The sequence below is a fragment of the Tripterygium wilfordii genome, chromosome 6 (assembly GCF_013401445.1).
Source record: "Tripterygium wilfordii isolate XIE 37 chromosome 6, ASM1340144v1, whole genome shotgun sequence".
NCBI classification, from domain to species: domain Eukaryota; kingdom Viridiplantae; phylum Streptophyta; class Magnoliopsida; order Celastrales; family Celastraceae; genus Tripterygium; species Tripterygium wilfordii.
Genome location: NC_052237.1, coordinates 11,542,007 through 11,565,975, shown reverse-complemented (window position 1 = coordinate 11,565,975; position 23,969 = coordinate 11,542,007). Strand labels below are relative to the sequence as shown.

At 40.2% G+C, this 23,969-nt stretch overlaps 6 protein-coding genes across 11 annotated transcripts; 3 read left to right on the top strand and 3 right to left on the bottom strand.

Annotated features, from left to right (window-relative positions):
• Window positions 1-1,098: 1,098 nt before the first annotated feature.
• LOC119999278 (pollen-specific leucine-rich repeat extensin-like protein 1) lies at window positions 1,099-4,148 on the top strand. Its single transcript, XM_038846758.1, has one exon. It carries the CDS (start codon window positions 1,393-1,395, stop codon window positions 3,898-3,900), a length of 2,508 nt encoding a protein of 835 aa, XP_038702686.1. The 5' UTR covers window positions 1,099-1,392; the 3' UTR covers window positions 3,901-4,148.
• A 2,194-nt stretch (window positions 4,149-6,342) lies between these two features.
• Window positions 6,343-7,788, bottom strand: LOC119999408 (dof zinc finger protein DOF1.6-like). The gene has a single exon (XM_038846960.1). It carries the CDS (start codon window positions 7,578-7,580, stop codon window positions 6,660-6,662), a length of 921 nt encoding a protein of 306 aa, XP_038702888.1. The 5' UTR covers window positions 7,581-7,788; the 3' UTR covers window positions 6,343-6,659.
• Window positions 7,789-10,740: 2,952 nt separating this feature from the next.
• LOC120000257 (probable thylakoidal processing peptidase 2, chloroplastic) lies at window positions 10,741-13,527 on the top strand. 4 transcript variants are annotated; one of them, XM_038848230.1, is made up of 7 exons: window positions 10,741-11,394; window positions 11,476-11,796; window positions 12,186-12,254; window positions 12,346-12,531; window positions 12,619-12,666; window positions 12,823-12,890; window positions 13,142-13,527. In XM_038848230.1, the coding sequence occupies exons 1-7, from the start codon at window positions 11,092-11,094 to the stop codon at window positions 13,224-13,226; spliced, it is 1,080 nt and encodes a 359-aa protein (XP_038704158.1). In that variant the 5' UTR covers window positions 10,741-11,091; the 3' UTR covers window positions 13,227-13,527. The 4 variants fall into 4 exon arrangements, with proteins under 4 accessions (XP_038704158.1, XP_038704156.1, XP_038704159.1 ...); XM_038848228.1 differs by having other exon boundaries at window positions 10,742-11,796; XM_038848231.1 differs by having other exon boundaries at window positions 10,743-11,796; window positions 12,346-12,414.
• Window positions 13,528-14,248: 721 nt separating this feature from the next.
• LOC120000255 (protein NRT1/ PTR FAMILY 4.5-like) lies at window positions 14,249-17,396 on the bottom strand. Of its 2 annotated transcripts, XM_038848224.1 has the most exons (7): window positions 17,291-17,396; window positions 16,843-16,943; window positions 16,684-16,762; window positions 16,354-16,571; window positions 15,519-15,965; window positions 15,295-15,419; window positions 14,249-15,209 (listed from the first exon to the last, which is right to left on the bottom strand). In XM_038848224.1, the coding sequence occupies exons 2-7, from the start codon at window positions 16,843-16,845 to the stop codon at window positions 14,333-14,335; spliced, it is 1,749 nt and encodes a 582-aa protein (XP_038704152.1). In that variant the 5' UTR covers window positions 16,846-16,943; window positions 17,291-17,396; the 3' UTR covers window positions 14,249-14,332. The 2 variants fall into 2 exon arrangements, with proteins under 2 accessions (XP_038704152.1, XP_038704153.1); XM_038848225.1 differs by lacking the exon at window positions 17,291-17,396 and having other exon boundaries at window positions 16,843-16,992.
• A 285-nt stretch (window positions 17,397-17,681) lies between these two features.
• On the bottom strand, window positions 17,682-20,399 carry LOC120000256 (protein NRT1/ PTR FAMILY 4.5-like). Its single transcript, XM_038848227.1, has 6 exons — window positions 19,976-20,399; window positions 19,824-19,890; window positions 19,512-19,729; window positions 18,972-19,418; window positions 18,761-18,882; window positions 17,682-18,651 (listed from the first exon to the last, which is right to left on the bottom strand). The coding sequence occupies exons 1-6, from the start codon at window positions 19,976-19,978 to the stop codon at window positions 17,787-17,789; spliced, it is 1,722 nt and encodes a 573-aa protein (XP_038704155.1). The 5' UTR covers window positions 19,979-20,399; the 3' UTR covers window positions 17,682-17,786.
• A 319-nt stretch (window positions 20,400-20,718) lies between these two features.
• Window positions 20,719-23,386, top strand: LOC120000471 (serpin-ZX-like). 2 transcript variants are annotated; one of them, XM_038848561.1, is made up of 2 exons: window positions 20,719-21,207; window positions 22,374-23,386. In XM_038848561.1, the coding sequence occupies exons 1-2, from the start codon at window positions 20,815-20,817 to the stop codon at window positions 23,151-23,153; spliced, it is 1,173 nt and encodes a 390-aa protein (XP_038704489.1). In that variant the 5' UTR covers window positions 20,719-20,814; the 3' UTR covers window positions 23,154-23,386. The 2 variants fall into 2 exon arrangements, with proteins under 2 accessions (XP_038704489.1, XP_038704490.1); XM_038848562.1 differs by lacking the exon at window positions 20,719-21,207 and adding an exon at window positions 21,779-21,982.
• The last annotated feature ends 583 nt before the right edge of the window (window positions 23,387-23,969 follow it).

The following is a 23,969-nucleotide window of genomic DNA, read 5'->3' as shown; positions in this document are numbered from 1 at the left end:
ATGCATCAGTTTTGGCACATTCTTAACAAACTACAACGTTAATCTTCATTTGATTAATTGACTATGACTTTTGATAAGTGAAGCAATTGACGTTTTGACAATCAATTAAATCATTACCTAACAATGTCCAGGAAAAAATCATAAGCTAACCAACATGCAATGAACTGACTCCTGCTTGCATGTCATCATATATAAGTTGAAGAGTGATCAAAATAAAGTAGTATGGATAATTTAATGATAAGATCCAATAAACATGGTAGCATTGGTTAAACAAAATTTTCATCTTTGAGCAACTGCTTTTCCAAACTTTTGTTTGTCAATAATTAGGTACATTTGCTTTTTCTAACATTTCAATACAATTCAAATCCTTTTAATTGTGGTGACTTTTTTTCTGTCTTCCACAGGAAATATTGTGTATTCTAGGTTTGAGCCTGGGCCCATACGTATTTTATTTCAAAAAAATGATTCAATATGAATCATTTGAACTCGTGATCTGTTGACTGATTGGTAAGTTGGGTAGTCACTCTTCCACGAATTCGAGCGGAGGAAGTTCGGACCTAGACTCAGAACTCACAATACCTTATGTAGAGTACATGAAAAAAAAAAGTCACCTTTGAAATCAATCTAGTGGGTTGTGGGCCTAATAGGGAAAAAAAAATTGAAATATCTCAATCAATGAATTTTTCATTTTCTAGAGATGAGACACCCATGCAAGTGTTGTGTTAATGCCTTAATGGGTGCTCTCTTTTACTAATTGTTTTTTCTTCATGACAATATTGTCTTTGTAATTGAGCTTTTACAAGGAAGCTTTTGACAATTAATGATCATGTATAATTAGGGTAGGCCCATGGTGGTCCAACGATGTTGACCTTAAGTTAAGATATGTATGATCAAAATGATATGGGCCTTATTGGGCCAAAACCTTTTTTAGCCCTAACTAAGCAAGCAGTGAAAGGAAAATGGGCGTTATTTGTGGAAGGTGATTTCAGCCCATTGTCCCATAGTAATTGGACAGATTTAATGGCCCAATTGGAGCCCAGTTTCATCAGTTTTCATCAATGAAAGAGGGCAGAGTTTGAGATTATTGCACAACCACCCAAAAGGGCCAAAACTCAAAACTCATGCTATATTTCTGGTAGAAGATGATTGACTTGGTCATCGCTTGTTTGTCATCAGTTGAAAACCATCAAATCCCAACATGTTAATACTTTCATCCCTAAAATTAGAGCAAAGCTGCAAAATCAAAAGGAGCTGTGAACAATAAAGCAGCCAATCCTGTGGTGGCCGAGAAACAGCAAGTATATTTTCTCTGTTTATGCCAGAAAGAGTGAAAATAATTTGTCTTCTCCCCTCAGATTCCTGTAAGCAGCCTTGGGTCACTGCCAAGGCAGAATGCCCATGCAAACCTTCCCAAAAATGCAGGCCACAGGCTGCTTTTTGGTGATTCCTCTTCTCATCTTCTCTTCATCCGTCTTAGCTCTTTCTGATGTCGAAGTTTCCTTCATCGCTCATCGCCAACTCCTAACCCTTCAAGAGGATGGTGAATTGCCGGACGATTATGAGCACAGAGTTGAGCTTGATATCACATTTGCCAATCCCAGGCTTAGAAGAGCTTACATTGCTCTCCAGGCATGGAAGAAGGCCATATATTCAGACCCATATAACACAACAGAAAATTGGATCGGTCCAGACGTTTGCGCTTACAATGGTGTGTTTTGTTCTCCAGCTCTGGATGACCCAAAACAAACTGTTGTCTCTGGCATTGATCTTAACCATGCTGACATTGCTGGATATTTGCCTGTGGAGTTGGGTTTATTGACAGATATTGCTCTCTTCCACATTAACACAAACAGGTTCTGCGGCATCATTCCAAAGAGCTTTTCGAAGCTAAGGCTTTTGCACGAGCTCGATGTTAGCAACAACCGTTTTGTTGGCCTATTCCCAGATCATGTTCTAATGATTCCCGCACTCAAGTACCTGGATCTTAGGTACAACAATTTTGAGGGAGACCTGCCTCCGGAGGCGTTCAAAACGGAACTAGATGCCTTGTTCTTGAACAACAATCGGTTCACATCAATCATTCCTGAAACTCTAGGAGACTCTCCGGCCTCCGTTGTAGTATTCGCCAATAACAAATTCAGAGGCTGCATTCCCAGCAGCATTGGTAAGATGGGAAACACGTTGGATGAAATTATTTTCCTAAACAACAAGCTCTCTGGGTGTTTGCCAACCGAGCTTGGAATGCTGGCAAATGTGACGGTGCTAGATGTTGCCTTGAACACATTCACCGGTATCTTGCCTAAGACGTTAAGCGGGCTTGGAAAGGTTGAAGAATTGGATGTGTCACATAACATGCTCACTGGTTTTGTTCCTGATTCCGTTTGTCGTTTGCCTAGCTTGATGAACTTCACATTCTCCTACAATTATTTCAATGGTGAAGCTCAATCGTGCGAGCCAACGAAGAAGAGAGACATTGCGTTGGATGACACAGGCAATTGTTTACCTGACAGGCCGAGGCAAAAGCCAGCACAAATATGTCAACCAGTGGTGAACAAACCAGTGGATTGTAGCAAGGCTAAGTGTGGCGGATCATCATCACCTTCTCCACAGAATCCACCATCTGAGAAGAAACCGCCACCTGTTCCAAAATCTTCAGCACCAAGGCCCAAACCAACTCCATCAACCAAGTCACCACCCCCAGAGCCAAAACAACAACAGCCAAATTCGCCAGAGCCACCTAAAGTGCAACCTCCAAAGCCAAAACCATCTCCAGTGCCAGAAGCACCCAAGGAACAACCTCCAAAAGAGAAACCAGTCCCTAAACCTGAAGCACCCAAAGCACAACCTCCACCGCAAACGCCCAAGCCAAAGCCACCAAAAACACAAACACCTAATGTGCAACACCCAAAGCCGAAACCATCTCCAGTGCCAGAAGCACCCAAATCACAGTCCCCACCGCAAAAGCCGAAGCCGAAGGCATCAAAAACACAAACACCTAATGTGCAACACCCAAAGCCCAAACCATCTCCGGAGCCAGAAGCACCCAAAGCACAACCTCCACCGCAAATGCCCAAGCCAAAGACACCAAAAACACAAATACCTGATGTGCAACACCCAAAGCCCAAACCATCTCCGGTGCCAGAAGCACCCAAAGCACAGCCTCCACCGCAAATGCCCAAGCCAAAGCCACCAAAAACACAAACACCTAATGTGCTACACCCAAAACCGAAACCATCTCCAGTGCCAAAAGCACCCAAGGAGCAACCTCCAAAAGAAATACCAGTCCCTGAAGCACCTGAAGCAGTACCTCCACAGCAAAAACCAAACCCAGAGCCAGAATCGCCCAAAGAAAAAACTCCAGAACCTAAACCAGCTACACCGCCAACACCGGTCAACTCTCCACCGCCTCCACCTGTCAACTCTCCACCGCCGCCAGTACATTCACCTCCACCACCTGTCAACTCTCCACCACCACCAGTACATTCACCTCCACCACCACGAGTAGTCAAATCTCCTCCAACACCGGTAAACTCTCCACCACCACCAGTACACTCACCTCCACCCCCACAAGTAGTCAAATCTCCTCCACCACCTCCAGTACATTCACCACCACCACCAGTACATTCACCTCCACCACCACCTGTACACTCACCTCGACCACCACAAGTAGTCAAATCTCCTCCGCCACGGGTTCACTCCCCACCACCTCCTGTGTTCTCACCTCCAACACCGGTACGATCTTCCCCACCACCGATACGGTCTCCCCCTCCACCTTCTCCATCTCTCTCACCTCCTCCTCCTGTTTCCGTCGCGCCACCGCCGGAAGATGACCTGATACTTCCACCGAACTTGGGTTTCAAATACGCATCACCGCCACCACCAATGGTCCCTGGATACTAACTGATTCATCTGTAATATTTTTCCCCTTGAGATTTTTTACCCGCTTGCTTTAGTTAGTCAATAGAATTTTCAATACACAATATCGAAATTATAACTTTCTTTTTATCATTGAATCAGTAAATACATACAACATATCTCTTCGAATTGTTCGAGTGAATGCAGTCAATTGGCTGACCATTAACATTTGCATACGTTGCATTCTCCCGTTCCCTGCTGCCGCATCCACAATCAAATACGCCGTCTTGCGACATAGATGAGAACAAGCTAAGCCAACGACTGGTTGCTTCGCTATAATTTAGAAAAAAGAAGATTTCGACGAGAAAAAAGAAGATTTGGCCCATAAACGGGTGTTGGAGTCTAGTTCTATCCAGTGAGGCCCATTAATTGTGGCCCATTTGAGTCCACAAAATGGTTCGTTAGTTATGGTTATAAAATGAAACCGTAACTGAGCCCAAATTTCTAAAGCGCCACTTGGGCTTATGTAAATGATGATAAAAGTGTTTTGTGGTTATCATGAGTGTTTTAAAAGCCGGTACTGAAATCATACCAATCAGGCGAATGGTATACGGTATAACCGGCTCAGCCTAAACAATAGTAACAAAAATCATAATTGCTTTAGTGGTTAATGCTTATGATTTACTACTTAAGTGTCTAAGTTCAATTCTCATTAATAGTAATTTTAACATATTTTTTCAACTCATACAACAAATATCACACATGACATGCTAAGCTGAATCCTTAAGCATTGTGCTTAGCCATTTGTTAACAAGGCCCGACAAATAAATCTCACCCAAACCGATCCGATCCAATCCAATCGCCACTTAATCATGATATGGTCAAAATGGCATCGTTTTGGATAGTTAGTTGAAATTGATTGCTTCTGAAAAAGTGATGATGGTGTCTTAGGTTGGTGCGGATGACAGGTATCCCTATCCCCACACAGAAACAAAAAAAATGATGGGGAAGTATCCGCCTGGCAATCACTAATTATACAAGTCATTGATTGATTGATTCATTCCTCGCACATTGAATGTAATTGAAGCATTAACTGATGCAAGATTAAGGCAATTCCTGCAATGAACACACGTTGGTTGGTGGGCCAAGTAAGAGAATTCAAATTGATGACGGGAAATGATTTTTCAGGCATAATTATCAATCAGTATTTGGCTTAACATGTCGAATGATCACATTCCAAAGCCCCCGCATACTACAAGCAAAGTTGGATTGACTATGGAGTGGTAGTGTACAAGCGGTGGTATTCGTTCTTGTTAAAAGCCCCAAAGAAAAATTTGTGATCCATCTCTACCGTCGGCACTTGAGCTTGAAGCCGACGCTGATTGTCAATTTTTCATGCTTCACACACTCACACCTTGGAACCCATCGGATAAATGGTTGGTAAATTCCATACCACATGAAAGCCACCAAAACCCCCATAGACCGGTCCAGACCTGAGCCGAGGGTAAATGCGGGAGAATCTAGGATGACATTTACACATGCACGCTTGGACAACTAACTAGTAAACCTCATCCTCGTGCCACATAAAAGACATCGCAATCCCCATCGAAAAGTTGATACTAGGATCAAGGCCTCAGACCTGAGTCGAGGGTCAATGCGGGAGAATCTAGGATGACATTTACACATGCATGCTCGGATGACTAGCTGATAAACCTTGTGCCACATAAAAGACACCGTAATCCTCATCAACCAGTTGAGACTAGGACACGGCCTAAGGCAGGAGATAACATATGGTGGTATTTTCACATGCTAGGCTGAGCAATGATCCATCTCACAAATTACGATAATAGAAACTCTCATGAGACTTGAACTCACCACCTTCCACTTGTGTTAAGAGTTATTGGGGTCAAATTCACCATTTCAGCCAACAACGAGTTGTTCACATTGAACCCCATCATATATGGTAAATCTCAAATATTTGAGTCTCTCTTCATACACACACCATATAAGGGGACCCTTTAACTTTAATCCACATGTGAAACGTTGAATGTTACTATGTGAAATGTTGAATGTTAAGGGAATATTATATGTGTGTTTATAAGACTTTTTATATGAGATTGGAAGTAAAATGAGTCAAAAATTGAAAATAGGTGTCATTCCTCTTATTAACCTTCAGCTCATAAGAGTGGCTCCAAAAACCATTGATGCACAACTATCATCCAACAAACTCCTTGGAGTTCTAAATTGCATTTGTTGACCCTTATTTCAAATCGACAGAGTTTGTTTGATTGATCGACTCTAATCCCTATAGGCATTTGACTCATGCCTTCCCACTTTATGAAGGGGACCCTCCATTTCGGTGGACGTTACCATTTTTAGTCCACAATGGCGGTAACCAAAATCTCTGAAACAGTCTCTGTTTGCTTCAAAAATCTCGATGAACCAGTCTCTTATCTATGAACCGCACCACATTCATGTATACAAATCTAGATATCAATTTTCATATTTGATCGATCATGTAATACACACAGCACGAAGAACACAATGGCAAAACTATTCAGTAACAGTCCATTTTCTTGCAAGAGATTTCGTCAATACAGAGTCTCAAAGCATTTACACAGACATTAACATCCAAGAACCCAAGAGACAGTAACTACTCGCCTCACTTCTGTTGTATATTAGAACCTAAATCTCTCTATATTCTATATCCAATTACCTTCCAAGAACACCGACCCCAAAACAGAACCCACCCAAAAGCCAATAACAAACCAGACACAAGATTAAGCCCATAACAACCATTCACTTCACTTGGAACCTTTACCCGGCATGGAAATGGAAAGACCCGGCCAACCAAGGAAGTCCCCGTCAGTCAATCCTCCACCCCCAACATCGCTCAGCTGCCATGTGTTGCACCCGGAAGGCCCTGCAGCCGGACCACCACCGCTGCCGCCGACATAACCCATCCCTTGAATTGGCCAAACCCCAGCTCTGTTCAGCCCAAAACTCATTTCCTCAAACCCGGCCACATAACCCGACCCGTACCCGCCTAAAAGCTCGGCTCCCTGCGCGTTAAGCAACGACGTGAAGTTCTCATTTTCATTCAGATTCAGATTCGTGTAGTGAGAGAACGTCTCGGGGTTAGTTTCTGGCACAATCGATAGAGCATTCGTGGATGCAGGAATCGACATGGACACAGACTCTGCTTGATCTGACTCAACACTCACTGTAGAAGAAGAGGTAGAGAAAGGGACGGACTTGGGTGAGGAGCGACTGCGCTTGGAATTCTTCCGGGTTCCGCCACCGACGGGCACGTTACGGAGGGTCCCACCCTGAGTCCAGTAGCGACGGCAGGACTTGCAAAAGTGGCGAGGCTGAGAGAGGTTGTAGTTGTTGTAGTAGCAGAACTTGGTACTAGTAGACGCACACCGTGGGCACGGCAGGAGCTCCGTCATCTTCGGTGGCTGCAGAAGCGACTCCGCCACGGTAGAGTTGTTCGCTTTGGTAGGTTCATTCTTCTCTCCGAGCTCTGTCGGCATTTTTTTTTGGTCCGAAACTGTAGAGACTAGAGAGAGACAAAGGGTAGAGACTTTCCGGGCTTGGAAGGATCGAGAGAGCCAGAGAGGGGTTGTTATATATGTACCCAAAGCTCTGTAAGGCGGTGGGGTTTGGTTCGCCGTTCGAGGTTTATCGACGCGTGGCTTCTTCAGTGATCTGCTGCGACGCATTCCCAGCTGTGTTTTGCTGCTCTGGTGACGTGGCTAATCTCTGTCCGCTATTAATTACAAATTGCTATGGGGGTAGAGAACAACCACAATAGTAATTTATTGGAAAAAATGTTTTGTTAATGTGACGCCGTGACGGAGCCAACAAAATATATTGGTTCAAACTCTTGATTTTGATTGGGCCTAGCACCGACCACTACACTGTATACCAAACATGTTAGCTGTATAATAAAAGTAAGAATGTTTTAGGGAAATAAAATAAACAAATCTTGGCCGTCAATTACTTGAGTCCCATGAAAAATAAACCATAAGATATAGTACAAAACATTATGCTTCTCTTATCTAGTAGTATAGAAATGAATTAAAAATATATATATATACACATCACAAGTGATCCTAAATACAAAGATTATTATGCTTATTGTTGCGTCATATTAAATTTTAATATTTTAAGGGTTTCAAACATTATTCGAAAAGAGAAAGAAAGAGAATGTTAAGACTTTTAGTATTTTTTTATCCCAACTATACCAAATATTGAGATTGACTCATATTATCCATGTTAAATATTGTGCGTCCATCTCAATACTTTGGATGACGGCAATTGTGTGACGGTGTGCATAAAGACTTGACAAACAAGGCATAAAGTGAAAATGGGGGAGTTGGTTGAGACGTTGAGTTGTGGCACAAAATAGTTTTGGTCACATTAGATTTGATTAATTAAAGAATAATTGTGAGGCTGAATTTGATTAAGATGGAATGTTTTAAGTTTGGGAGGTTTCAGACTTTCAGGTATGGGCTTAACCTTAACCGTACGACACATGTTTGGTGGATGGAGAGAGATCAAGGGGGAGAACAGGAGTAGATAAAGTTTGGATAGAATAGAACCGACAGCATCATTAGTGTCGGGCAGCGTGGGAAGAAATAATTGGGTTCCTGCTTCATAGGACCTAGTCCAGTCTACTCCCTACCCACACAGATTCTCTCGTAACCACCGACTTTACCTCTGTCGCCGGATTTCTCGGTTACCGTGATCGCTCCGTGTTATATGCTGAGTTAACTTTTTATCGAAGCCCTGATTACGCCTCTTCTCAGTTTAAATTTTAATTTTTAAGGTTTTAACATTAAAATAGACACAGAGAGAGAAACTGTGGTAATAAGAGGGCATCGCGACTTGTCCTGTTCTTGTGTCTGTACTCTGGACCTGACCTGTGGAGCTGTAGGAACTGGACAGTGGAGATTGGAGAGGAGAAGGAGTTTTGTTTGAAAGTTTGACCGGTTAGATGAGAGCTGGCATTCCATGCCATGGCATGCCTTGCCCTTTCTAGCCCACCAGTCTTATTTGGCAGCTGCAGGTCTACTACTGTCTAGTAAGAGTGTAATGCGCGTCTGTTAATGACCTTGTTGTAGCCATTTTGGGCCCACACTGGCCTGTAGCACCTATGGGCCTATATGTGTGGGCCTCTTTTTATTTTATAACAGGCTCATTACGGGCCTCCAATCCCTCATTTGCAGTGGCATTAATGGGTCCGTGGATCTGTTGTACAAAAATTACAGCGATTTGCTATAAAAATAAATTATATTGGACCTCATTGTAGTGGTTTTTAAAGTCATTATCGTTTTCTTTTAAAATTATGCATGTATTTTGATTGGCTTTACGAGATCAACAATATTTTTTGTTTTAAATAAAAATTAAATTGAACGTGAAAAAGAAATAGAATGTTTAGACTATATTAACCATTCATAATTTTCATGACCTTTTCATATCGAATTTGATTTCTGTCTATAAATAAATCGTCAGTTTTCAAGAAAATTTGAAATTTATAACCACCATTTCTCCAAAATACCCCTATTTTTGCAACACTTTTTTCAAATATACCCCATTTGGAATTCAATTACCGAATCAATTTTGAAGTCTATAAGAAAATAGTTTGTTTTATTTAATTTTTATAAATATGTAACAATTTTATTTTTTATTGTTCAACATGTTTCTTGATCATGTCCACTAGTATTATTCATTAAATATTTCAATTGTTGAATTTAAAATAATTGATTATAATGCCCTTTTACATAAATATAAATATTTTTATAAGAAAAAAACCCATTAGTTGCAAAGAATGAGAGAATTAATGGATTATAATTGCACCAATACAAAATAACTAGTTTCCAAAAAAGTTAAATTCTATATTAAAAACATTAAAAAGTAGCATTAAAATAATGTCGAAACCATAAAGTATCTTGTGCCGTTTTCAAATTGTGAAGCACTACACATCCATTATTTTAGTATCCATAATTATCCATAATTTAAGTGCCATGAGAAGAAGGGTGGGGGACCGTTAAATAATTATGGACACATATCATTTTGGTTTCAAATTATCTTCTTAGTTAGACTTTAGACATTACTATATTCGTGGAGAAAAGTCAAATAGATAGATTATTAAGTAATAAATGAATCTCATTATTAATAGGGGAAAAAATTATTTTGTGATGCATGCGCTTGCGTCATCAACTTCGTCTCCCAAGCCAAACGCCACTCTTAATATTTCCATAGTAACATATTATATTTTAATATAGTTAAATTTATTTATTGGCCAAAAAGGTTGAAATTTGTCGGAATCACCACAATAATCTTACAAAATTTGATTGTATCAATTGATGGTGAATCTCTCGAGAATCAAATTATGTGGATTTTGAAAGCTGATGGGTTTGAATTCTAATAGAAGTAATGTCTTTTTGTGGTAATTTACGATCTCTGTCTTAACTTACGATGCTGTCACGTAAGAAATTATGCTTACCCCCTGATAATCCAAATTTATATTGATATGAGAGATCCGAAAAATGTGGGAGGAAAGTGGGAGCAACTAGGTTGGCAAGATTGATGGTGATGGGCCTCTCCTGTTGGTCAAAGTCAACAAAAGTAGGGAAAATATGTATGCCTACAAGTTGCCCCTCCATCTTGCAATAAATTACAGTGGCATGTCTTAGACGAATAAGCCAACAAGCCAAAAAGAATAGGGTCATTTGTGTCTCACAATAAAACATTATTCAAATATATTTTGGCAGAAATAAAAATAAATAAATGAAGGAGTAGGTAATTTCGTAAATTTAGAAAGAAACATGTCCATTTTATTCGTGCTGGCCGCCTATTAAAATAGGTTCCCAATCTCGCGGTACCGTTTGATTCGTCGCGTTCCCTAATCCAGTAATTTCCTGCTTAAGTCTTCGGCTCCTGGGAGAGGAAATTCTGTCGGGGACTTTCTGCTCCGCTTACCACCACCCCTATCTCCGATCAGCCACCGCAACCGTGCTTACTCGCCCCCTAATTTCCTTTTCAGGCTTCCCAATTCTTTCTTGGCTGTAGCTCACAGGTTCAATTCAACCCTCTCGTCTCCGTTTCACTGCTCCGTGTAGTAGAAATGGCATATTTAGGCTTGTAGGGTTTCGTGGATCCTCTCTCTCAATCCTCGAAATCACCCTGTTTCAGATCCTTATCAGGTTATTCATAAATTTCGCAGTTATGGCGATCCGTGTCACCATTAACTACTCCGGCTTCCTGGCCCAGAACATGGCCTCCTCGGCCGGTTTTCGTCCCGGAAATTGCCGAACCTTCCATGAATGCTTCATTCTATCTCGCTTCTTCGCCTCCCCTAACCAAAATCCCGATCTCGATCCACCCCCGACCCGTAGTTACAGGCGAAACCCTAATTGCTGGTCGTCGTGGAATTCGGCTTCTATGCACACTACCCTCGCTGGTGAAATATTTGGTGGCAGCTGTAGGAGCCCGATCATGGTTGGCTTGATCGACTTGATGAAGTCAACGGTTGGTGTTCAGGCTCCTTCGAGTGTCGGTATGTTTGGCATTTCTCCGTTCAAGGTCACTTCGATGATCCCTTTTTTGCAGGGATCGAAGTGGCTGCCTTGCAACGAGGCCTTTCTGGGGTCTGAAAGCGATGACGTGGACAAAGGAGGGACCAAGCACGGTGGCGATGGTATTGAACTCCATGATGGTAGTGTGAGCTTTCATCCAACACAAAACGGGTTTGAGAGGAGTGAAAGCTGGTTATCCCGGATGTTGAATCAATGCTCTGAGGATGCCAAGGCTATGTTTACGGCGATGACTGTCACTCTGCTCTTCCGGTCATCCTTGGCTGAGCCGAGATGTATTCCTTCTGCTTCTATGTCCCCAACCCTTGATGTTGGTGACCGCATCGTAGCAGAGAAGGTAAGGTCTTTTCACCCTTTTACTTGTTATTATTATTTCATCACGATCGTCTGTTCTAAATTGATCTTGATAAGTATGCTCTGTTTTTTTACTAAAAGAGTAACTTAGGAATTTGTACATTTGGAAGGATAACTATAATCTGTTGGATAATTGTAATATTTCATATGGAAAATCATTTCATACCCAATGAATAAAAAAAATGCAAAAGATTGCACTATCGGGTTGGATGTATGTACTAAGTAACTCAGGGAGATTTCAATATCTTTGTGTTTTTTATACGATTTATCTATAGAGTATATAAATGGACCAATAAAGATTTTGGTATTCTACTTACACCGATTTTGTTTTTTTGCTGGAATTATCTGATTTTGTGCTGCTTTGTGTATCAGGTTTCATATTTTATCAGAAGGCCTGAGGTCTCTGAGATTGTAATATTTAAGGCACCCCCGATCCTGCAGGTAATTTACTTGAAGTTTGTTATAGTGTTAAACTTTATGCCTATTCAATATAACTTTGCTGACAGTTTCCTTGCCATATGTCATTGTATAGGAAATTGGTTTTAGTTCGGGGGATGTGTTCATAAAAAGAATTGTGGCGAAGGCTGGAGACTATGTTGAAGTAAGCTTCCATATTTTCTCTCTTTTGTATCATTTACCACTGGTGGTCTTTATTCACACCCCCTTACCCCTTTCACGATGTTTATTTCTACCTTTCTCGTTCTCAAAAATAACTAAGGTACGTCTTGTTCTCTAATATAGTTTTATGGATGGTGTTTTATGACAGGTTTGTGATGGAAATTTGCTTGTGAATGGTGTTATTCAGGAAGAAGATTTTGCTCTGGAGCCTCTGTCATATGAAATGGAACCAATGGTACTTTTTGTCTTCTCCATATCCATTTAAACTGTTGATCTATTGTATTTTCTCATTTGTGTTTTATTCTATTGCTTCATTCATGAACCTTCTTGACCAAAAGATTGATGGCAATGCCTGACTTGGTCTTTTGCTTTGTTTTCTTGGCTTTAACAGCTTGTGCCAGAAGGTCATGTCTTTGTGTTGGGAGACAATCGCAATAACAGTTTTGACTCTCATAACTGGTAATCTATCAAATTCACATTGCTGACGATTTCTTTTTTGAGAATTATTGCATTAGTAGGAAAGAAACTTCAGCTTGTGGTGATCATCCCTTGTTGATTTCGTTGTTGAATATCCTAAACATAGTGTTGTTAATATGTGTTGGTGAGAAAGAACGTCAAGATGTAAGAAATTTAGTGACATTGGTTTTGGAATTATATGTTTCCCGAAAAACATTTATATCTGACCACTGGTTTTCTTGATCTTTTTTTAGGGGTCCGCTTCCAATCAAGAACATTGTTGGTAGATCAGTGTTGCGTTATTGGCCTCCATCCAGAGTGTCAGGACACTACTCCTGAGCTCAATGCAGAGAAGAATGCTGTGGCAATTCCTTGAGGCTTGCCAAACTCAGGCTTATATCCATATGTTGTTCTTCAGCATTATTTTGCTCTCTCTGGGCTAAAACGTATTCGGTTGTGAATATTTTTTGCATTTTTTTTCTCCTGCCATTCTTGGATGGATTTTCTCCATCCCATCTGTTTGCTTTAGTTTTTTTGGTGGCCCAACTAACTGGCCTAGCAGAAATTCTTTTCTGTATTCAGATCTTTAACTTATTTAATGCATTAAGCAAAAGGCAGATTTGACATTCTAGTATTGATCTATCATACTTGTCCTCCTGTTCCTCTGTCACTCTTTGAACAGCATAGTTCTATGTTATTCTTCTGGTTCAGTGGGATTGAAGGTTTGTAACTTATGTGATGCCTTCTAAAAGTATCTGACAATTTATTGATTGGGAAGGCTCCCAGATGTATTTTTGTTTATTTTATGTGTCCACAGAGCTAAGTTTGTCAACACCATTTGTATAAGTTTTGTTATGTTTTTATGTTATAAGGACGTGATAAAAAATTTTCTAGCATGGCTTGAACTAGCCGATAGATCAAAGAAAAGTAAAGACTCCTTTCTACCATGTGGGTTGGGACCCGGAAGAGTATGTTATTTCGTTGAGTGCCTTCCAATTTAAGGTAATGGTTTGCATTTCAGTTAAGATCAGTTGGATTATCGGTCGATAATCAACCTACCTGACCTATGGTAAACCTTAAATTGGAAGGAACTCAACGAAACAACACTCTTTCTCTTCAGGACTTCTCTTAGCCATTGCTTTAGGATGTAAGATTGGGTCGAAACCCATACGGGTAGAGGTCCGGAAGTGGGATAAGTCCACAAAACCAAAATTCCACAAGGAAATATCTGAACTGATTGGTTCGAACTTTCGACTTTAGACATCATAGATCTTTAAGTCCAAAGAGATGACCAGTTAGGCTATTGCCAATTGGTTACTGCCATCTAATCTTGTTAATAACTCAAGTTGAAAAGCTTCCTTCTTTTGCATTCCAAGTTAAGAGTAGGATATTATTTGAAACGACAGTGCAACCTTACATTGGATCTCTTACAAACTATATCTTTCCTACACTCTGGTCATTTCCATCTTCCCATTGACATCACTAGTAACAGAATCCTCTATTTGCTTCACTTCCGCCTTCTTGTATCGATACCAAGATGCACAAACCAGATAAAATCCGAAGTTCGCAACACTCAAAACAGAGAGCAGATAATAGAAGTAGTTCAACTTATCCCTGTTGAGATTATTACTGGCCAGCCATCCACCAGTCACCTTGTTAACAACTTCCACAGTCACTGAACTCAAGAAGTATCCAAATGCAATTGAACACCATGAGATGGCTGTACTCAATGCCTTCATTCCAGCCGAGCTTTCAGCGTAGAAAAACTCTAACAACCCAATCAAAGTGAACATATCAGCTGCTCCAAATATCGCGTACTGGATGCCTAGCCAGAACACGCTAAGGGGCAGAGGCTCAGCGGAGTCAACCATGTTATGTTCAATAGCAACATGTTTGCGTTTGGTTTCAACCAATCCGGAAACTGCCATGGAGATAGCTGAGAGGACTAGACCAACCCCAATACGTTGGAGTTGGCTAATACCGGTGGGGATTCCAGTGATCTTTCGAGCAAATGGTACAAATATACGATCATATATGGGGATCATAATGGCCATGAATAGAAGGGGAATGACAGGAAGTGAGGGGCCGGGAACCTTAAAGCCAAGGACCTGTGTGTCCATGGTTTGGCTTTGTTGGATTGAGAAAGTCTGTAGTTGAGCCAAACATGTATTCATGAAGACAGTGCTTAGTATGATTGGTAGCATGCGTATTAGTATTTTTGCCTCTTCAACTTGTGTAACTGTGCACATGCTCCAGCGATCGATGTTAATCGATGTTTCAGCATCTGTACTACTCCTAATAATCGCTGCTCGGTCCAAATATCTGGGAAATCCCAACAGTGCTTGTAATGTTAGTGCTCATATGTGACCAGTTAGACCAAGCTAGATTTAGAATTTTTATCTAGTACCTGAACTGATCAGTCCTCTCAATAATTTCTTCCTGCAGACCAGCTTCTTTGTCATGGATTTCATGCAATTCTTCAGCCCTCTCTGGTATTGGAACGTTCCGGTTTTTAATTGCAACCACAAAGACCTAAGATGGAAAAGGAGAAAACTGCATATTAGCCATATAGACACATAAACAACTTCACTTGTTCTAGTCCTGATGCTGTGCTGTCTTTTCTCGAATTACCTGAAGAATCCGAACAAGAGGGCTCCCATTAGGTACATTGTTTCGATACAGCGACTTCCCCATGCATATGATGATGATAGCGAATAAGACAGCTATGGTAGAAACACCAAATGACCATTCCCAACCTTGGTTGGTACTAATCCAGACAAGAAACGTCACGCCTACCACAGCGCCTATGGTAATACTAAACAAAAACCAGTTGAAGAAGCTAGATAATTGAGCTGCCTCTTTGGGGTCTTTTTCATTGAATTGGTCTGCCCCCAAGGATGGTAAGGCGGCTTTAATTCCGCTGGTACCTAATGCCACAAGGTATAGACCAGTGAAAAGGATTGCAGTCTGGCTGCTATCAGCAGGTTCACATTGGTTTGCTAAGGTTGGTGCAACTCCTTTGCACGGGATTGGTCTTAGTTGATGGAAATGTGCTTGAATTGCTAGGAGGCCATAACCCTGCCAAAAATATCAAATAAAAAATGTAATCTTTGGCTCAGTAGAATCTTTTTCCTATTGTTTGATTTATCTGTCATGTTTAGTTTATCTTTATCCTGCATAAGCATCTTTACATTGTTTATTCATATTCAAAGGGATAATACCTTGACTGAGGATTAAACTAAGTGCAACTGGCAAAACCCGAAAACGACTTCTAGCGAAAGAAATTATGTGGTAGGCACAATGTTCACATCATTATTGATTAGCTTGTTATATTTTTTAGTCATGCATGATTTTTCTGTCACAAGATTCTTTACGACTAACAACAGCACTTGATTACTACTTGAAGATTACTGAACAGAAGCTTAATTATTAGAAATGTATGAAAATGGTGAGAGTCTGTGTGTACCAGCAATTCAATGATTCCGAACAGGACACAAGTCTTGAATCTTGTCAAATAGGTGTCAGATATGAATCCTCCGAAGAGTGCTAGTAAGAATGCAGTCCCAACAAAGTTTGTGAGTGTGTTGGCAGACTTTGTAATGCCAAAGTTCATATAACCAGAGAAATATGTCACCAGGCTGACAGCATTCGAGATGAATGCCATGTTCTCGAGCCCCTCGGTTGCTGCAACATAAATTCTGACTTTAGATTATGCAGAGAAAACTATTCTTTCAACTTCTACAAAAATAAAAACCAATCTCATTGAGAAATCAGATGTAGAGATCACTGTAGTCACCGTATACAAAAATTGCAGCTTTATTTCCACCTAGCTTCTTTGCTCGCTTTGTTCGAGTCTTATCATCTTTGAAGTTATCCTGTCAAACAATGACACCAAACTATCAGCAAATCATGCAAAAAGAGAGATCTTAAGAGAGAAAATATGTTGGAATCTTACCATTCTGCCTTGGCTGTTCTGCCTTTTGGCACAATAAAGATAGAAGGAAGTTGCCTTAAAGTGTTGTGTGCTTGGTGAGTATTAAGAGAGAACTACCTTCACTATATAGAGAGAAAATAGCTGATGTTATTGTACATACTTCCAAGGCAAACAAAAAGGAATCATATGGTCTCTAACATATGTTAAATCTCACAGGGTTCTCTTTGTTTCTTACCTGACCCTTTTCCTTATGTGTTAGTTTTGACATTATTAGTTGACTTGCTAGTTCTCAATCATGCATCAACAAGAAGAAAATAATATACCCATTAAAGAACTCTAGCAGGTGTAGTCATGGCAATGTGGTTGGAGGGATGCTTTCATCTAATACATAAAATGTAAGGAAAGAAGGGAAAAGCCATAACAACTAAATATTTTGTCTGTGATGCAGATGGAGAGGAACTTATTATACCATTTTTAGCCGACCGCGAGTCCAAGATTATGCAGATGGATTGTTAATTTTGTTGAATATCAATCCATCCTCATTTGCTGGTTACACAGTCAGAGCTGGATTGAATGAATGCTGGTACTGGTAGGCACTGGAAATTTGGAACTATGTTGTGTATATACTAAGGGTTAGGTAGTAGTCCCAAGTCCCATCAACAGAGCAAAAACCAATGTAGGGACTATGGACCCATGCCTTTTGTCTGTATTTTGGAGAGTTGATAGATATAATTAGACAACAAAAATACCATTATTAATTCTTGCTGGTATGGGTTCTGATAGATTTTGGCAAATGATATGTGAGATGGGTTTGCTGTTGAATTGATCAAACTTTCAATCCTTGCTGTTTCCACAGAAAGAAAAAAAAAACCCCAGTACAATGATTTGTTGAACATTGATTTTTCTCTTACAGATGATGTGTAAAGTATTAACAGATAAGATCTCTTACAAACACAATGGCATTCTTACAATCTGGTCCATTCCATCTTGCCCTGGAAAACAGGGTCCTCTACTTGCTTCACATCCACCTTCTTATATCTATAATGACAAGCACAGACCAGATAGAATCCGAAATTCAACAAACTTAGACCAGATAGTAACCAGTAGAAGTAGTTCAATTTGCCTCTGTTGAGATTGTTACTAGCCAACCATCCACCACTCACCTTGTTAACCACTTCCACAAGTACTGAACTCAAGAAGTAGCCAAATCCAATTGGCCACCAAGAAATGGCTGTACCAAATGACTTCATTCTAGCTGAGCTTTCAGCGTGGAAAAATTCTAGAAACCCGGCTAAAGTGAACATATCAGCTCCACCGAATATCGCGTATTGAAAACCAAGCCACAACACACTCATGGGCAGAGGCCCAACAGAGTCAACCATGTTGTGCTGTATAGCCACGCGTTGGCGGCGAGTTTCAACAATTCCAGCAACCGCCATTGATATAGCTGAGAGGACTAGGCCAACCCCGATACGTTGGAGGTGGGTTATACCAGTGGGAATTCCAGTGATCTTTCGAGCGAATGGGACGAATATATGCTCATATATTGGGATCAAAACGAACATGAATAACAGGGGAATTACAGGAACGGAGGGACCAGGAACCTTGAAGCCCAGGATATTTGTGTCCAGGGTGTTGCTTTGTTGAATTGAGAAAGTCTGGAGTTGAGCCACACATGTGTTCATGAAGATGGTGCTAATTATAATTGGTAGCATGCGTACTAGTATCTTTGTCTCTTCAATTTGTGTAACCGTGCACAAGCTCCACAAATCAGTGTTTCTTGATGTTCTATCATCTGTACTCCTAATGATTGCTGCTCGGTCCAAGAATCTGCGAAAATAATGTAAAACTTGTCATGCTAGTATTAAGCTAAATGAGAGATGCAACAATCAATGTACAAAAATAACATAAGCTTCTGTTCATTACTTCTATCCAATACCTGAATTGATCAGTCCTCTCAAGAATTTCGCTCTGACTGGCTTCCTTGTCATGGATTTCATGAAATTCTTCTACCCTCTCCGGTGTTGGAAGGTTTCTGTTTTTAATAGCAACCACAAAGACCTGTATCAAAAAAAGTGTATTAGCAGTTAGCCTTACTCAAAATATGTATGTATATATTAACAGGTCATGTCTAGTGATTGTTTGTTTACCTGCAGAATACGAATAAGAGGGCTTCCATTCAGTGCATTATTCCGGTACAGCGACTTGCCCATGGATAAAAAGATGACGGAGAATAAGATTGCTACGGCGCACACCCCAAATGACCAGTCCCAACCTATGTTGAGACTAACCCATATAACAAAAGTCACCCCAATCATAGAACCAATGGTGAGGCTATACATGAACCAGTTGAAAAAGCTAGACAATTGAACTGCCTCGTCTGCGTCCGTTTCGTCGAATTGGTCGGCTCCCAAAGGTGTTAATGCTGCTTTAACCCCACTGCTACCGAAAGCAATAAGATATAGAGCAGTGTAAAAGATGGCATTTTGGGTGCTATCTGCAACCTCACATTGATGTGCTAGGCTTGGTGCAACACCTTTGCAACTGATTGGTCTTAGGTGAGGGAAATGTGCTTGAATTGCCAGAAGGACAAAACCCTGAATAGGAAATAAACAAAATCAAAATGATTATCAGCATTTCTATCATCTAGATTTCAAATGGTAAAAATGTATGTATAGGTGCGGGCATACCAGCATTTCTATGATTCCAAACAAAACACACGTCTTGAATCTTGTCAAATAAGTGTCAGAGATATATCCTCCGAGGAATGTTAGTATGAATGTAGTTCCCATGACGTTTGTAAGCACGACGGCGGATTCAGGTATGCTCAAGTTCATATAATCATTGAAATAGAGCACCAGGCTGACAGCACTCGAGACGAACGCCATGTTCTCGAGCCCTTCCATGGCTGAAACAATACATCAAACACTTAGAGTGCGTACAAATAGCAAAACTAAACAATGCCATCTCCATGGAGAAGAAATTATTTCATTATTAATTACCATATACAAAGAGTGCAGCTCTGTTTCCTCCTCGCTTCTTTGATTGAGTTTCATCATTGTAGATACCCTGTAAAGTTTTCCCACACAAAATTATCAGCAAAAAAACAAAATCATCAATAGAAGCTAGAGCTCAGATTCTCCATAAAGCTCACCATTGTGTCAATGGAGTTCTTTTCTTTCTTGACCAGAGAAGAGAAGGTTATTGCCTTGATTGATTGTCATGCATAGAGTCAGCTGTGGTGGGATTTTGTAGGTCTTGACAAATAACCAATCTTGACTATATATAGACAAAATTTGTCCTAAATTCAGTTGGGTTTGGCAGGTATTAAGAAAGAATCATTCTTGACTACAAATAGAGAACAATTGATAATATTATTCAGACCTACAGCCAAGAAAATACAGAAAGAAATCACAGGACATCTTGGTATGAATCTCTCTGCCATTACTAACAATAATGGACTCTTCTCTGGTGTCTCCAATTCAAGCCGTTCGCAGACGCGGAAGAAATTTAGTTGCAAGATTGCTGCTTCCACAAAAGATCAAATTCAGAGGCAACTGGCAAGAAGGAAAAACCAGTCAAAATTTTAATAACTAGCTGAAAATAACTATTGCTATGATTTTTTTTTCCAGTGATTCATATCCATTACTGAAAAAAATTATATTATAGAATGTTTATTTTATCAGTAAACTCCTAATTATTATAATTTTAATCTGTTTTCATAAAAAAGAAACACTTAAAAAATGACTACATCTCTCATCTAAATTTGAGCCCCTGGGCTTTTTTCCAAAATACCATATGGGCTTCTTCAGCAAAAGTGGCCCGGCCCAGTCGATGATACGCGGCAAGTGGCAACGGTCCATTTATTTCATCATGTCGACACGCGTAGTCTTTCCTCTTAGAATCAGATTCTTCCAACGCCACCGTCCTTCTCTCGTACGATCCCCTCTTCTCCGTTCAAAGCGAGTTTAACCTCCTTGAGTATTTGCCAAGATGGATCTCCGCGAAACAATCAGGAACCAAACCGACGTCGCTTTGACGCTCTCGAAACACCTGCTCTTGAAAGGAGCCGCCGAGGGCTCCAACCTTGTGTTCTCTCCGCTGTCGATCCAGACGGTGTTGGGCCTGATCGCGGCGGGGTCTAAGGGCTCTACCCTGGATCAGCTTCTCTCATTCCTTAAATCTAAGTCCAAGGATGAACTCGGCTCCTTCACATCCGACCTCGTCTCACTGGTTTTCGCCGACGGTACCTCCATTGGTGGGCCCCGATTGTCCTTTGTAAACGGCGTGTGGATTGACGGATCGATGACACTCAAACCTTCTTTCAAGCAGGTTGTTGACAATATCTATAAGGCCGCTTCTCGTCAGGTTGACTTCCAAACTAAGGTAAAGTGCTCTGACTCTCTTCACTTTTAGATACGAATGTTTTATATGCTTTCTTTATTGGATTGATTCGTTCGATCGGTGTTGCGTGGAGGGATGAAAAGTAGACAAAACTCATGAGAGATGATGTCTTATATATGTAGTCTTTGGGTAAGAAGAAGAGTCTAGCAGAATTTTGGTCGAAGTTTGAAATTGATTGAATTTAGAAAGAGATATTTTGAGAATTTGCTGCCATGGCTGATTACTTGTTTCTGATTCCTGTACTTTTTACTGGATAAGTTCATAGACAGCCTATTTTGTATCATCTTAACAAAACCAAAGTAGAATGTTTAAGCGTTAGGAATTTTTGTTTTTCTCCATTTTCCAAAACATCCGAAACTCGAATCTTGTACTACTTTCAATTACAAAATCCAAGCTCAAATATTGTCACTACATGTCAGATAGATGGACATAAACCACTATTTTGTTTGAAATCCTTGATAGCAGGAAAATGTCCTTGCAACTCCCATATCATATGGTCACACAGAGATGTCACTGGTCATTGACTCATTGAGTCAGTTTAGTTGAGAGGAGGAGAGCCACATCAACATAATAAATGCGTTTTCAAATGTGGTTGACGGAAAGCTTGTTAATCGAGTTGGATCACATATATTATTCTTTTCAAGGCTTTATAATGTTTGAAGTACAAAGACAAAAATTGGCTGGTTGTGCTACACTTGTGGCTTGGTGATGCCATTAACGCTTGAACGACATGCTTTCCCTGATGCTTTATGTGCAGGTATCCTTTTCTTAGGTCTTGAGAATTACAATGTTATTCTTCTGTTTGCACTTTTAGCTTTATGAAGTCTAATTGTTAAATGTGCCCAGTCTCAACTATTTTCTTGGGCATAAATGTTAGAATGATTTTTTTTTTGCATAGTCTGTAATAAGAAAGTAACATACACAGATGATATATTTATAACTCTTTTTTTTTTTTTTGTATTGCCATTAAGAATATTTGGAATCGATTAAAATAACATCACTGGTTAGTAACTGATTGAACTGGGATTTACATTGAGTTGGTGATGCTTTATGTATTACATGTCGTTAGTTATTTAGTCAGGTGCACTAGTCAGTTTGTTATTGGTGTTGAAAACAGTATGCTTACAGCAATGTTGATTGTGATGCAGGCTGTTGAAGTGACTCAAGAAGTAAATTCATGGGCTGACAAGGAGACAAATGGCTTAATCAAAGAGGTTCTTCCTTCTGGATCAGTTGACAGTACAACGAGACTCATCTTTGCAAATGCCCTCTACTTTAAGGGTACTTGGAATGACAAGTTTGACACATCAGCTACTAAAGACTATGATTTTCATCTTCTGAATGGGAGCTCGGTTCAAGTTCCCTTCATGACCAGCAAGAAAAAACAATTTGTCAGAGCCTTTGATGGTTTCAAAGTGCTGGGACTTCCATATCTTCAAGGTCAGGATAAACGCCGTTTTTCCATGTACATCTTTCTTCCCGATGCAAGAGATGGGCTACCAGCTTTAGTAGAGAAAGTGGGTTCTGAGGCTGGATTCTTAGATAACCACCTCCCACATCAACGTAATGAAGTGGGTGATTTCCGGATCCCCAGGTATAAGGTTTCTTTCGGGTTTGAAGCTTCTGACCTTCTCAAGGGATTAGGACTAGTGTCCCCTTTTTCTGGTGATGCTGATCTGACAGAGATGGTAGACTCTTCTGTGGGTCAGAACTTGTATGTTTCAAGCATATATCATAAATCATTCATTGAAGTTAATGAAGAAGGGACTGAGGCTGCAGCAGCTACTGCAGCCGTCGTGGCTTTGAGGAGTATGCGTTTCCCTAGCAAAATAGATTTTGTAGCTGACCACCCATTCTTGTTCCTTATCAGAGAAGACATAACTGGAGTGGTGATGTTTATTGGGCATTTGCTCAATCCCCTAGTGTGATTAGTATATAACTATATACATCTTAGAGGATCTTATGACTTATGTAAGTAAATAACCACTGTACCTGGAGGAATGTCCTATGTAGGATGCTTATGTTATGTGTGAGCTTTACTTCAACCTGTTTTCACCTTTATCTAAGTGAATGATCTATGGTGTAAGATCAAGTATATCAAAGTATGGTGAATGATCTATGGTGCATTAATACTTTGTAATAATTGCCGTGGCCTTTCTGATTACTGAATCTATATGTGAATGTTGAGCGGGGCGGAACAATGTTAATGAACAATGATTTGTTCCTTAAAGCCCTCCTTATATCATAGATGTTTTATCCAGTACTAAATAGTGGATGTCAGTATCGGGATCGAAGCTGGGAGACATGAGAAGTGTGATTATTTTTGAAACCCGGATGTTGGAGGAGCAATATCCATATTTAAGCAGAAAATTAAGCCATCTTTTACTCGATAAGTTGGATTTGATTGGCAATTCATTGTTCCCATTTACAATAAACATAAAGCGGCTTCATGATAAAGAAAATTGAGTGGTAGAGAGAGGTATCAGGAGGCTTCACAAAAACAATTCTCGTACATAAGACTTTCGCATTAGATGGGATCGGGGGCCATAAAATTGACGGACTTACATCGTTTTTTTTTTATGGATTTATATAGTCTTATCTGCATAATATGTCGAGATGTTGTTTTCAAGGTTTAAACCTATGACCTCCTTTGCAAATTATCCACCACTAAGACACGTGGATGGTGGTGGTGGCACGTGTAAGAGGCAATTTTTAGCTTGCCTCAACATGAATTGGTTTCATGA

Excerpts from the sequence above, each read along its gene's own strand:
- LOC120000255 (XM_038848224.1), bottom strand. Across the intron at positions 15,966-16,353 it reads TCGGAATCATTGAATTGCTG|GGTTATGGCCTCCTAGCAAT; the intron begins GTACACACAGAC and ends TATTTTTGGCAG. Across the intron at positions 15,210-15,294 it reads GAGAGGACTGATCAGTTCAG|ATATTTGGACCGAGCAGCGA; the intron begins GTACTAGATAAA and ends GGGATTTCCCAG.
- LOC120000256 (XM_038848227.1), bottom strand. Across the intron at positions 19,419-19,511 it reads TTGGAATCATAGAAATGCTG|GGTTTTGTCCTTCTGGCAAT; the intron begins GTATGCCCGCAC and ends TTTCCTATTCAG. Across the intron at positions 18,883-18,971 it reads CTCTTATTCGTATTCTGCAG|GTCTTTGTGGTTGCTATTAA; the intron begins GTAAACAAACAA and ends TTTTTGATACAG.
- LOC120000471 (XM_038848561.1), top strand. The coding sequence starts at position 20,815 with ATGGATCTCCGCGAAACAATCAGGAACCAAACCGACGTCGCTTTGACG. Across the intron at positions 21,208-22,373 it reads AGGTTGACTTCCAAACTAAG|GCTGTTGAAGTGACTCAAGA; the intron begins GTAAAGTGCTCT and ends ATTGTGATGCAG.
- LOC120000257 (XM_038848228.1), top strand. The coding sequence starts at position 11,092 with ATGGCGATCCGTGTCACCATTAACTACTCCGGCTTCCTGGCCCAGAAC. Across the intron at positions 11,797-12,185 it reads ACCGCATCGTAGCAGAGAAG|GTTTCATATTTTATCAGAAG; the intron begins GTAAGGTCTTTT and ends TTTGTGTATCAG. Across the intron at positions 12,255-12,345 it reads AGGCACCCCCGATCCTGCAG|GAAATTGGTTTTAGTTCGGG; the intron begins GTAATTTACTTG and ends GTCATTGTATAG.
- LOC119999278 (XM_038846758.1), top strand. The coding sequence starts at position 1,393 with ATGCCCATGCAAACCTTCCCAAAAATGCAGGCCACAGGCTGCTTTTTG.
- LOC119999408 (XM_038846960.1), bottom strand. The coding sequence starts at position 7,580 with ATGCGTCGCAGCAGATCACTGAAGAAGCCACGCGTCGATAAACCTCGA.